This window comes from Saccostrea echinata, unplaced genomic scaffold (assembly GCF_033153115.1).
Source record: "Saccostrea echinata isolate AGI-Se365-2 ecotype Australia unplaced genomic scaffold, CSIRO_AGI_Sech_v1 ptg000001l, whole genome shotgun sequence".
Taxonomy (NCBI): Eukaryota; Metazoa; Mollusca; class Bivalvia; order Ostreida; family Ostreidae; genus Saccostrea; species Saccostrea echinata.
In genome coordinates this window covers 23,060,359-23,072,879 of record NW_026889750.1, presented here as the reverse complement: position 1 = coordinate 23,072,879, position 12,521 = coordinate 23,060,359, and the positions used below count along the sequence as shown (strand labels likewise).

The 12,521-nt window shown below is 34.4% G+C and overlaps 1 protein-coding gene across 1 annotated transcript; it reads left to right on the top strand.

Moving 5' to 3' along the window:
- Positions 1-5,525: 5,525 nt before the first annotated feature.
- LOC133195893 (uncharacterized) lies at positions 5,526-11,799 on the top strand. The gene is made up of 6 exons (XM_061331874.1): positions 5,526-5,787; positions 5,922-6,341; positions 6,657-6,923; positions 7,152-7,343; positions 11,212-11,319; positions 11,514-11,799. The coding sequence occupies exons 1-6, from the start codon at positions 5,650-5,652 to the stop codon at positions 11,619-11,621; spliced, it is 1,233 nt and encodes a 410-aa protein (XP_061187858.1). The 5' UTR covers positions 5,526-5,649; the 3' UTR covers positions 11,622-11,799.
- The last annotated feature ends 722 nt before the right edge of the window (positions 11,800-12,521 follow it).

Below are 12,521 nucleotides of genomic sequence, written 5' to 3'. Positions count from 1 at the left end.
TGTAATAAACAGATTTTTTGATATTTTCAAGAGTGCGAAGCAAGAGTGAAAAAAAAAATCCTGTATCACGAGACAACCCCTCCCCCCCCCCCCAACTGAAAATGTATGGTTGTGCCCCTTCAAAGTGAAATTGCTTCCTACGGGCCTGTGAAGCTAGTGATGACACTAGGACATTTAAGCTCAGACGACATGTTCCTCAAATATCTGTTTGTTCATTTATTTATAACATACCAATATCATTCATAATTATCCAGGCCCGTAACAGCAGATTCAAAAGTGGGGGGGGGGGGGGGGGCAACTTCCCAGAAAAATCTGACGAGAAAAAAAATTAACTGACCAAAAGTGGGGGGGGGACTTCCCAAAATTATCTAACAAGGTCATTTACTGTCCAAATCCTGGAATTTGCCAGTGCTCGACCTTACAATATCAAAAAATGGTGGGGGGGGGAGCAACCAGGATCTAAGGAAAAAATTACTATAGCAAAATACTATACTCAGAAAAAATGGGGGAGCCGGGCCCTCTGCCCCCTCCCCCCCTCCGCGTTCTACGGACCTGTTATCAGCTGTTTTGATTTCTTATCTATTTTCAAAATGTCTGAAAAATAATTAAACCAAAAATCGTGATATCAGCAGTTCAAGTGATTTCTAACACAGGATTATATAGGAAAAGCCATCTCTAGAATCTTGCATAAATGCCTGATAATATACCAATTTTTTGTGAGGAAACTTTCCTAAAGTATAGCAGTATTTCAATCAAGAAATCTGGGGGAAAGTTATATATTTTTGAGGAACGTGTCGTTTGACCTTAAGTAACAACGAAACTGCATATAGCTACGATATTGTTTTGGTATTGTTCTCCCAAATATTTAATAAATTAAACTTCGTGAATAGAATATTTTTTTAATTGAATTAATACAATAATTTCTACTGGGAAATTAAACCCCTCCAGTTGTGCAGGTTTACCGTTATCTCCTGTACCAGAAGTGTAAAGTCTAAACTAAAAAGAAAAATGCATTGAATAGCCTGAGTGTTTCATGTGTATATGGGGGCTACAATGTAATAAACTTTTTAAAAGTTTAGCAAACATTAAACAAAATTACAATTGAATAGGTTTAGTAAAACCCAATTAATGGTTACAACTATGTATACTAGAAATGAATTGTGGTAAAACTTATATGTGTGTCCAGTAGATAGGTAGAGGCCCTGTCAAAGCAAAAAAGAAGAGAAAAAACTAACCCATTCATTCAAAAATGCTGGAAAATGCACCATTTGGGAGGAGTACACCCCATCCCATGCCTCCCTTCGAGTCTCACCCCATGAACTCCTGGATCCGCCACTGTTTTGCTGTGGATGCCGGGAATTTTTACCAATTAACTTCTCCTTTTGTAGGTCATGAAAGTAAGCATAATATTTTTCGCTCATAATGACATTAACTCCCCCCCCCCTTTTTTTTCATATTTTGATTCTTTAACGGTTTGATAGTCTTCTCAAGAAAAATGAAGAAAAGTTTAATTCTATGCCCTGTTCACGTGCACACAAAAGCTCATTATGTTTTTTGATCCAAGACCCTTGGAACAAGGCCCTTGGTACGATCACACACCTTTTCAGAAAAAAATCGAGAAAAATGTTTTTAAAAAATTAAATCAATATTCATTTATTTCAAGTAAAGCTACGTTTACATGCAAATATGATTAAAACATATTGTTGTACGATTATTTGGAAGAGAAATAACTCTGGCTATCTTGGATTTTATTTAAAAGGGCAGTTAAAAGAATAAACGATTACATAAATTGCAATGTACAAAATAATACGTTGACCAGTGTATATCTTCTCCTTTTGGGGGGAAAGGGGGGCACAAGAAATACAATGCATATACATGAATGTAAATTATCATCTTTTGTAAAGTTCTTTCCGGTATTCAATTCTATTCAATTCAAAAATCAGGTAAAGAAATAAATAATCCAAATACATACTGTACATATACTATTTAAGTTTGTGGAGTGTAGCAAGAAAGATAACTCGTACGTATTTTTACTATTTTATTTAGAGTAACTTCCCTTTTAATAAGCAGTCGACATTATTTTGTCGACAAAGTAAACAATGCTTATCCAGAAAATTTTGTGTGAAAATGGACGTTTTATGAAAATTTTCATTGAACAGAAGGACATTTATGTATAATGTAGATATGTGGATTTTTTTTTGGCCCATTTTAACTGTAGACCTAGACGAGGTAAGCCAGTGAAAGCAAATTATTATTTTATAATCATCATTTAATGAGAGAATCGGGATAAAGGAACAATCTTCTATAAGTTTACAGGCATAAAATTCTACATTGTTGCTCAAGAGTGGTGAAAGTTTATTTGAATCTAAGAATTTATACATTATCGTGTTGACCTGAATGAGACCGATCAAAACCCTTGGTTTGGGAGGGGGACACCACCTAACAAATTCAGTTGGGGAGGATGGTAGGCTACAAAGTGAAGCAAAAATTTCCTCAGGTCATCAGGCGTTATTATTTAGGGACACAATTGCACAACCATAAGTTAGCTTCATTTTTTATGTATTGTATAGGCCTAGACTGCCCTAGTTTATTAGATCCTTGCCAAATTAACAGGGGGCGGATCCTATGGGCCAATGGTCAAAGAGATACGCTCTCGGGGAGAAAGGGGGGGGGGGGGCAAAGAGATACAATAGGAGATCTTTGACAGTGTGTTAGAGGGGGTGCTATATTAGATGGCAATGCCTCTGGGAAAATTTGGGGTTCCAAGCAAGTCAAGAACAAAGTCCATAAGGGGCCCGGGAGCAAAGTCTCCGTTGGCTTCAGGAACGCTCCCGCCTGAATCCGCGCCTGAGATACATTGGCTCGTCATGTTTATGACGTGTCAGTTGCTTGGCTTGACGTTGTCTGTTTTAGTTACTGCTCATTTCTGAAGCACAAGTCGAAGAGACAAGACGTGTTTTCAGTCAAGCGAATATTTTACGAAATTTCTACATTCGAAAGAGCAAGTCAAGTCTTGGAAATGAATAAAAGCGCTATTAAGAGGGTAATGCTAAGATTTGTCATGTTATTTTTATAAGTTACACTGTAGGAATAACTGAACTAGCGTTTTGCTGTAAAAACTGTAGATCCAATGTATTATATGAGCTCTCCCCTCCCGCATTTGCCTCCTTAATGGCGTAATCAATTTTATAAAGAAAAATAGCCCAAGTTTAAATTATTTTATTATGTATTCTAATTTTTGTTCATTCTATTTTTTAACTACTCGATTGTAATGTTTATACATCCAGAAATTCCGCGAAATAGGCTAATATTCATATTCTAGTGTTCGAAGTGCATTTTGTACATTAGGCTATTTTGAAAGGAGGGGTTTGGACAGTTTCAAAATATAATTCTTTATGTGAAGTTTTTTTTTATTGTTTGATCCGTCGATTGCCTTCTTCTTCAATAATTGCACCGTGTCATAGAGATCTATTTTGTATTCACTATTTACAATGTTTGGTTATTGTCAATAAGAGACGTCATGGTAACCGTTGCCAGACAGAATAAAGGCCTACTTTATGTTGTAGAGACTGATTTCGAGACGTGTTTCAAACTAAAGAAAAAAAATCTTATAAGTTTCGATAAATGCGACAATGAACCAAAATGTGCACGAGGACAAAGAAAAGATAACTTTTGTGTGTTGCATTCTGAAGTAAGAAAGCCCATCGAGCTCATTTTCGTAGGTTAATAAAATATTTTTCGCGTTATAACGCGTAAATTTCGCGAATAAACGTGAAACTTCTGCTTTAAAACCTAGACATTTGCATAAGTCCCCATTTTCTCTTGATAAAATGATCTAGTTTATTCATTACAATGAAAAAAGAAAGACTAGGGTGTTCAAACATTTTCAAAGTCTTTGCGAGTTTAAAGAGAAACTTAATATATAATTATGAATTTCGGGGATAAGATCTCTACTTAAGAATTATGAATATGTTTAGATAAATTTGACTTTTATCTCAATAATTAAGTTGTATGCTGAAAAATTTTATGAATTGCAAGTTGTTGCATAATTTTTTCTAGTTTTCAGGGTTTATTATTTTTTATAAAATGTTTTACCACCCATCAGTTCAACTGCCTAAGTTTAACTTAAGTGTAATCTTAGATAAATAAATAAATAAATATATTTGATAAACAGACAAGTTTTGTTGCATCAATTTTCAAAGAGGGGGGGGGGGGGGCAGAAAATTAAAATAAATGACCATTGGCAAGCAAAGTAAAGAAATATAAAAAAAAGTATGGTAAAAAAAACCTTTAAAATTTCCCAAACCTACGAAAAAAAACCTATTTCATAAAAAAGGGGGGTGTTCTCATCTTTTATTTTTTTTAATACAATACGTTATGTTGAAGAGTTCCAACATACTGTACCAAAAGGTGGGGAAAGAGCTGGGGCAACTGGCCTTTCAAACAAACATATTGAATTAACAACAAAAGACTAATCTTGGAGTGAAGTGAGGGGAGGGGGGTAGACTTACTGGCTCCCCCTGATACTACTTGCCTGCATACGCATTTATACACAACTGTCTTAAGTATATGCACATACATGTACTTACATAAAATAAAAATATGCAAGTATATATATATATATATATATATATATATATATATATATATATATATATATATATATATATATATATATATATATATATATATTCTTTCAATCTGCATTTCAGAAAAGGGTTGATGTTCCCTGCCCTGCCCCGGAAGATGCCTCGAGTTTTTACAAGAGGCTGGGACTGGACATTTTGGCTCCGTCCTCCACTTCCGGGCAGTCTGAGGAGGTCTCAGTATTGTTTTATTATGTACATGTACATGTATCTTAAATCTGAAAAGTAAGTTTAATTTACCAGATTACATATTTCATGAATGGGAAGATATTAATTTAATAGATTGCATAAACTAATATAAATTATGAATTTAGTAGCTTATAATCTTTTGCTTATCAATAATAGATTAAATAATTAAAATTCAGAGACATTTCACCGAATTCTTATTTATTTTTCCAACAAGTATGCTGTTAAAACATTATTATTTAAAGACATTTATTTTCATTCTTTACAGGCTGGTCCGCCTAAGAAACGTACTGTTCAACAGGCGAGCCACACAACTCCCTTGAACACCACGCCCACTCAAAGACCCGACAAAGTGGGACAACAGTGGACCACGCCCACTCAAAGACCCGACAAAGTGGGACAACAATGGACCACGCCCACTCAAAGACCCGACAAAGTGGGACAGCAGTGGGTCAGTAAAAAGTTTATTTTTGATAGTTCTTCATTCTTAAATCTGAAATAAATGCACATTAGTTGTACTATTTTTTTCATTGTTAACAAAATGTTGTATTTATTTTAGTATCAGTCTCAGCAGAGAGAAAGGCAGGCACCGCATCATTTCAAACAAAATTATCCTCATGAAAACAGATACAATGGAAGAACTGCATCTGTAAATGTTGCTGCTACCTATCAACCGCAACATGTTCCGGTCCATCGTCCTCATGAGCAACAAACTCATTATAGGACAGGCGTGGTAAATAGTGGCAACACATATCAGCCTCAACATGTGCAACCTACTCGCCCAATTGGGTACCAATCTCAGACAAGGACTAACTTTATGAATGGGAACAGCTTTCCCCAGCAACAGAGGGTACATCCTACTCATCCACATACCAGGACTGAGTCTATGAGCACAGTTGCTTCTCACAAGCCTCAACATGCACAGCAACCTCAGCAGAGAGTTGTGCGTAAAGAGGTAAATTAATATGCATGGTAATGGGAATTTTTAAATTTATGTAAATCTTTAAATCATATGGAATTAATACATTTACTTCTTTGTTATTAAAGAATTTGACGATTTGACTATTCAGTAAATTGAATTTATTTCAGCCTCAGGTGAAACCCATCAACAGGTACGCCCCTCCTGATTACATGACAATAATGTATCACCCGACTCCAACACTGGAGGACCTAGGGTTAACCAGTTATCTGGACAGCCCTCCCTCATCACCCAGAGCTAGGTCACCAGCTCGGGAGGCAGAAATGGCCGATTCTCCACCAGCGCAGGAGTCTCCAAGGAGGGTCTTACCAGCTTGGGATGCACCAAGGAGTGTCTCACCAGCGCAGGAGTCATCGAGTGACTCCTCAGAGCGGGAGTTCAAGACGGCCATCTCACAAGCTATAGAGATCGAGACTGCTATATCAGCAGACAAACAGTCACCAGAGACTGTCTCAGAGGCTAAAAAGTCCACACTGAATGTGACCAATCAGATGAGTGAGAGCCACCAGACCATCTCAAACACTCAGATGGTGAGTACCTTTAATTGACTGCTTAAAGTTGTAGTATACAAATTACATGCACGATTAAAAATTTCAAAATTAAAAAAAAAATCAGTATTAAAATTTACATTTTACATGTTTATAAAGAAGTTTGTACGTGAGTTTTTTTTTTAAAAGGAAGTTATTTTGTTGAGTGGTTATAAAAGTTGAATTTGATATATAAATCATAACTATGTAAATGCATGAAAACTTCAAGTTTATTATGATATTTTGTTCTGTTATCCATAAATTTTTTAAATGATTAGTATCAAAATTTATAAATCAAATAAATTTCTACTTTTTTAGAGTCAACATTTGACAACAAAAGTTGAACCTCAAAGATATGTCCCTAGCTTTGCCCCCAAAGGCTGGGACCCACATGCCAAATCATCAAAGTCCATACATGGACCTGCATCAACAGAGTCTGTAATTAATGCTACATCTAGACCTGCTACATTCACTGTGCCTATATCAAAGTCAGCCAATGGCCTTGATGTACAGTCCACAAATAGCACAGGACCGGGGTCTGGCTCTACATTGGCTGAGAAACCAGAGAAATGGGCATGCAATTGGGTAAGAGAGATTTTAGTCATAATTTTGAAGCATCAGCAAGAACACCTACAGTATTTAAGCAGTTTTCCTTCTGACATAAAAATGAAGTAATAAATGAAATTTTTTCTGTCGCCTAGACTATACAGTGTAGCTAGGGGAAAGAATTACTATGTTAATTAACATAATTTCTTAGATTATAAAACGGTGCTTGTGCTATACATGTATATTGTGTATCTAAAAACTTTACAGTCACTGATTGCTGAACAGTACTCGACAGAAAGTCGTCATTCAGTGAATGAAAAGCAAAGATGTGACGCATTGTACAGACGCTACAACACAGACGAGCGTCAACAGACACACACCACAAAGCATCATCAAAATCATGATGCATGGCATCAGGAGCATACTAATGTACAACACAGCAAACAGACATTTGACCAGGTAATTACTGTAAAGCTCAAATTTATGGCACGCCGATTGCTTCAAAATTATTTTCTGCACGACCTTAAACAAAAATTTCACGAGTAAGTAAAAACTTACACAAAGTGAGGAAAATATACACGAAGTTATTGAAATTTACACAAACTATAGAAAAACTGCACAATCAACAAAATATTTACACGATAAAGTGAGGAAATTACACAAACGTAAAAACGAAAACTGCACGAGTGAGAATACAACATCGATATAATATGCTACGCATCCTCATTGCGCACATATCATTAATATTCATTAGAGAACAGCTCAATGTGGCTTGGATGCTTGAAACATATTATAAATACAAAAGGAGGAGTAACGTGTTCATAATCTTTTTTAAAAAGATTCTTTTAAAATTCCACTAGACTCTCAAGAATATGTACAACGTATATTATGTAGATAAATTGACTGGCACACAACCTTAAACTTGTAGTATATGAACACCCCCGAATAAAAAACATTCTACACAGAATACATGTAGGCTATAGATAACGTAATAAAGGGGAATGCATATTACCAGTTGTGTGTTTAATTGTTGGATTTTTAAAGTATGTCATTCCTCTGTATAGCAATTTCTTTTGAAAGTTTAAAACAATGACATATAGGCCTAAATAAAATAAATGAAAACAACATGTGATATAATGCAGGAGAGTTAACAACAAATCAAACTCTTCTCCTCCACCACCCACTGAGTGTATTTTTGGTAATAATCAAGGATGTACATGCGTGACCTTTTCATACAGAGATCCCTCCCTGCTGGTTCTGGAACGAAAGACACCTGTACGCTAATCGATTTAAAGCTATATTTGACACACCAATAATACCTTTTGATTAAAAATTATATTACTAACAATTCATACAAAGATTTTGAAGCAATGCTGCGATCATCTGGGTTGTGGAATTTGACCGAAAACTCTTTGGGAGTCAACAGTAAAGAAAATCGAGCAAATAATTGTGCAACTTAAATTTTAATATTGAAGTGCATATCTCACTTTTTGATATATGTATGTAATAAAGTACATGTAATACATGTAGTCTTAACTTTTGAGCAACATGTGGTGATTTCATAAAACTCCACGAAAATGTAGAAAAATTATACAGTCGTTGTACTTATTGGAATTAAAGCTTAATTTATGTTGTTTTTAATGTACAGCAGTAGTCTATTTTGAATAGTTAAAATGCATATAAAGGAGTTAAGAAAATTTAAAAATATAAAATACAGGCTCGTAGTATCATTTTTGAAAGTGGTGGTGGGGGGAGGGGGCAGCCAGAATTTCTTTTTGACAACCTACCTGCCAAACTCAAAAATCCTATTGTGTGTGTGTGGGGGGGGGGGGGGGCTTCCACTTTCTTTTCGAAACACATTATAATACCAAATTACTTTGATTTAAACTATCTTACAACAAAGGGGGGGCCAGCTTTTCAGTGGACATTTACAAAAGATGTAGGTTTTGTTTGGAAAAAAAGGGGGGGGGGCAAGCCCCTACTGATGCTACGTGCCTGAGATATTTTCTAAAAATTTAAGGGTACATATAATAACAGTCTACGGAAATCAGGATTGAAATTCAACTGAACTGTAACGATATTGTAAGACCAAATTCAAGAACTAAATTAGCTGGGACTTTGCTACACATGCATATTTATTTTCAATGCAGATTTTGACAATAATAAATTTGCACACGGTAATAAAACAAAGATTTCTTGAGGTTTATATTCATCACATGTTTTCTTATATTTATTCGTAGTCATGCTCGAAGTAAAACAAGACCTGGTTAATGCCATTGATACACATGTACAATATTGTTATAAAGCAAACTTTTTAAATACTTGTACATGTATACGTACAAAATACAAATTGCATAGATTAGGCTTTTTAACTCATAATCTGAATTTTCAAAAACGTTAGATATGCACATGAATAATTTTTTAAAAAGAGGATCTTGTGTCAAATATGTTCCTTGAATGTTATTGAAGATTATTTTCATTTTATAATTATACAGTCATGTTCTTTTTATAATGACTATAGATTTGGGTAAAAAAGTGTTATTACAAAAACTGAGTGTTCGGAAAATAATTAAAATTTTATGCATACAAATTCGAAATGTAAAGAGAAATTGTTATCTTGGAAAATATTTGTCAAACCTCGAGCTACATAAAGAACATGATTTATTTGCATTATTCAAGAGTGATAAAACACATTCTATGTTCTTTCTATTTATTATAATATCCATTTCCCATTTTCTTATTTGTAACACTGTACGTAGACGTATTTAGTAATTCACTATGTTTTTAAAATTTCTGATGTGTCATTATGGTCCAACGATTTGAAACTTTAATAAATACATAGATTCAGATGTTGCGACTCCAATCAATCCACGAACCAGATCCGCCACTGATGATATGTTTTTAATTACCAGTGCCAGGATCATTTGAGTAGAGTTTTGTTATTTTTAAGTAACAAAACACAAAACCGCATATATTACAGCACATAGAGTATATATATTTTCCCTTGAATTATCTGGTCCTTTTTATTAAAAGTGAAAACATTTATCAAGTAATCGCCATTTCGAATGAGGGTAACGCTTACCCTTAGGAATGTCTTGTTTTTTATTGAGTAGGAATTCATAATAGTGTAGGCTGATATCCTCATATTTTATAAGTAAAGATACATGTATAATTAGAAATAAAATATTTTTTTTATGTTCAGGTAATCCCCACTTTTTTAATCTTTTTGAAAATAAAAAAAAAATACTGAATAATTTCCTATTCCTAAATAAAAAAAAAATCTGCCCAAATGAATTCATAATTAGTACAAATGAGAAGTACTAAAATAAATTATAATCTGAAATAATTCTGCCATCATTTTCATGAAGAATCCACTTTATTAATCGTTTTATTATGCATGTGTTAATTTTATTTTATACAAGTACTTTCCGTTAAAGTTGTATCTATCAGTTAGAGATTTTTAAAAGACCATAGAGCGTATATTTGAAAAAAACACTAAATAATACCTTTCATTTTTTTTAAAAGCAAGATATGTTTATCGTTAGGAATTTAGAGTTTGCTACATGTATTACTTTAATACTATTAGTTCGGAGTCGAGTGCATCATTTTTCCCCGCATTAACACAAACATGCGATTCCTTTCTTGCCACAATTTATGTCCGGCATTATATAATACCTCCATATTTTGGCTAGGATCTCGGTCAATATAAGAAAAATATGATATCTCCGAACAACTTTAAATTTTTTTCTCACACAGTTCACAAGAAAACACTTCATTCGTTCGATTGGCATTAGCTAGAAATCAGACCGAGTTTTAGCAAAGAAATAAAGAAGCAAACAAACATGCATATTATCGTCAACGCCATTTTCTCTCGATTACATCCAGCATTCGTGAAGAGATAAAGAGTACAGAAAACCAAGAACACGATGAATATTCTATGTGCATAATAATGATATGCGCAGTAAAATCGTTTGTGTAATTTTTAGTTTCCTCTGCTCGTGCAGTTTTTGATTTTACGTTTGTGCATTTTATACCCCTTAATTGTGTAAAAAAATTCGGATTCGTGTATTTTTCGTTATGTTTGTGTAAAAATCTTTCAAACTATGTGCAATTTTTACCGATACGTGCATTTTTATTTTACTCGTGTATATTTTTCATCAAGCTCGTGTATAAAATCATGATCGTTGTGCAGAAAATAATTTTGACGCAATCGGCGTGCCATACAAATTGTATGATTTTAGTATTAAAAAAATATACATTGTCACATTCAAGAATTTGTTATCAATTGAGAGAGAAAAAAATCTGTACTTGTAATTTTGTTTTTAAGATTCTTGCTGAGCAGATAGCTAGACAAGCTGAGCTCAAGAGCAATAATCACAACCTAGCTCTTCAGACTTGCACCAATGTTAGCGAGAAAAGAAGCAAATGCCAAAGTGTAGGTCTACTTAACATTACCTTGTTAGTAATTTATAAGGAATGAATTATATCCTCATTAGATGTACAAATATTTTTTTAATATAAACATTCAAGGTTTACACGAAGCCTCGGGAGGCCAGTCCAGTGTTCATGCTTTTACTTTTATATTACTTGTTGAAAAAAGCATATAATTATATTTTTTCTGTTTTCCAGATATCAAAGACGAGTCTGCCCATTGTCAACATGGACGACCTGTTTGGTGGCATGTCACCTTATAGTTGCTGGAATCAGTCTGCACCGGAAGACCCGAGGTTTTCATAACTTCCGGCTTCTGCTGCTTAACTTATGGCATACATTACTGCTGTGTTACGACATTCACGTAATAATAACTCAGTGAGGAACTGTTCTATCCCTTGATGAGAGAATAATCTGTGACATTCTCAGAAACTTTAACTACCGTGTCTTTCATTGCATTGTCTGTGATAATGACGTATTGGATTATATTTTTCATGATAATTACTTTTATCTTGTATATTTATTTCTTTTTTTAATTTTCGTTTTTTAAAGACTTTCTATTTTAAAGACTTTCTATTGTCTATGACAGTTTTTGTAGGCACTGTGTGCCAGGTGTCACGATGAAACCTCTTTGTTTGGCATATTCTCATTTTTCTCTCAGATAATATGTTGACGGTGCGACCGTTGGGGCGAGCGCAGTGTTCACTTCATTATTATGATCCGCCTCTTCAAACCGCACGAGACAGACTGTGACGTCACATGACGTCGTATGTTAGCTGCATTTCCATAAACAAAGTTTAAAAAGTGCAAATATTTTAACAAAGAACGTTTAATCTACTATCTGCATGCAATATCCATTAAATTAAGGTGAGTTAATTTTGTGTGAAATTTTAGTTGTTGTCACCGCGTGAACGAAGTTAGCAGCGAGAACAAGAAGCGATGCATTGTGGGTCAGAATTACTGCGGAAAAAAATTCTATTGAATGAATGTGCAGTAGTCCGAATTTTCTCTTCGCCCAGGCGTTGTCGTTAGAGCTCGCAGTGACGAGCGGCGCTTCGCGCCGCTCGCTGCGCTCGCTATAAGTTCCTATATAAACAAAGACGTTTCACATGTAATTAAAAATCATTGAGCGCTTGTTTATACTTTTCTGGAGTTTCTGTTTTTTGGTTTTGATAAACATAAATGAATAAAATTATAAAAAAAATT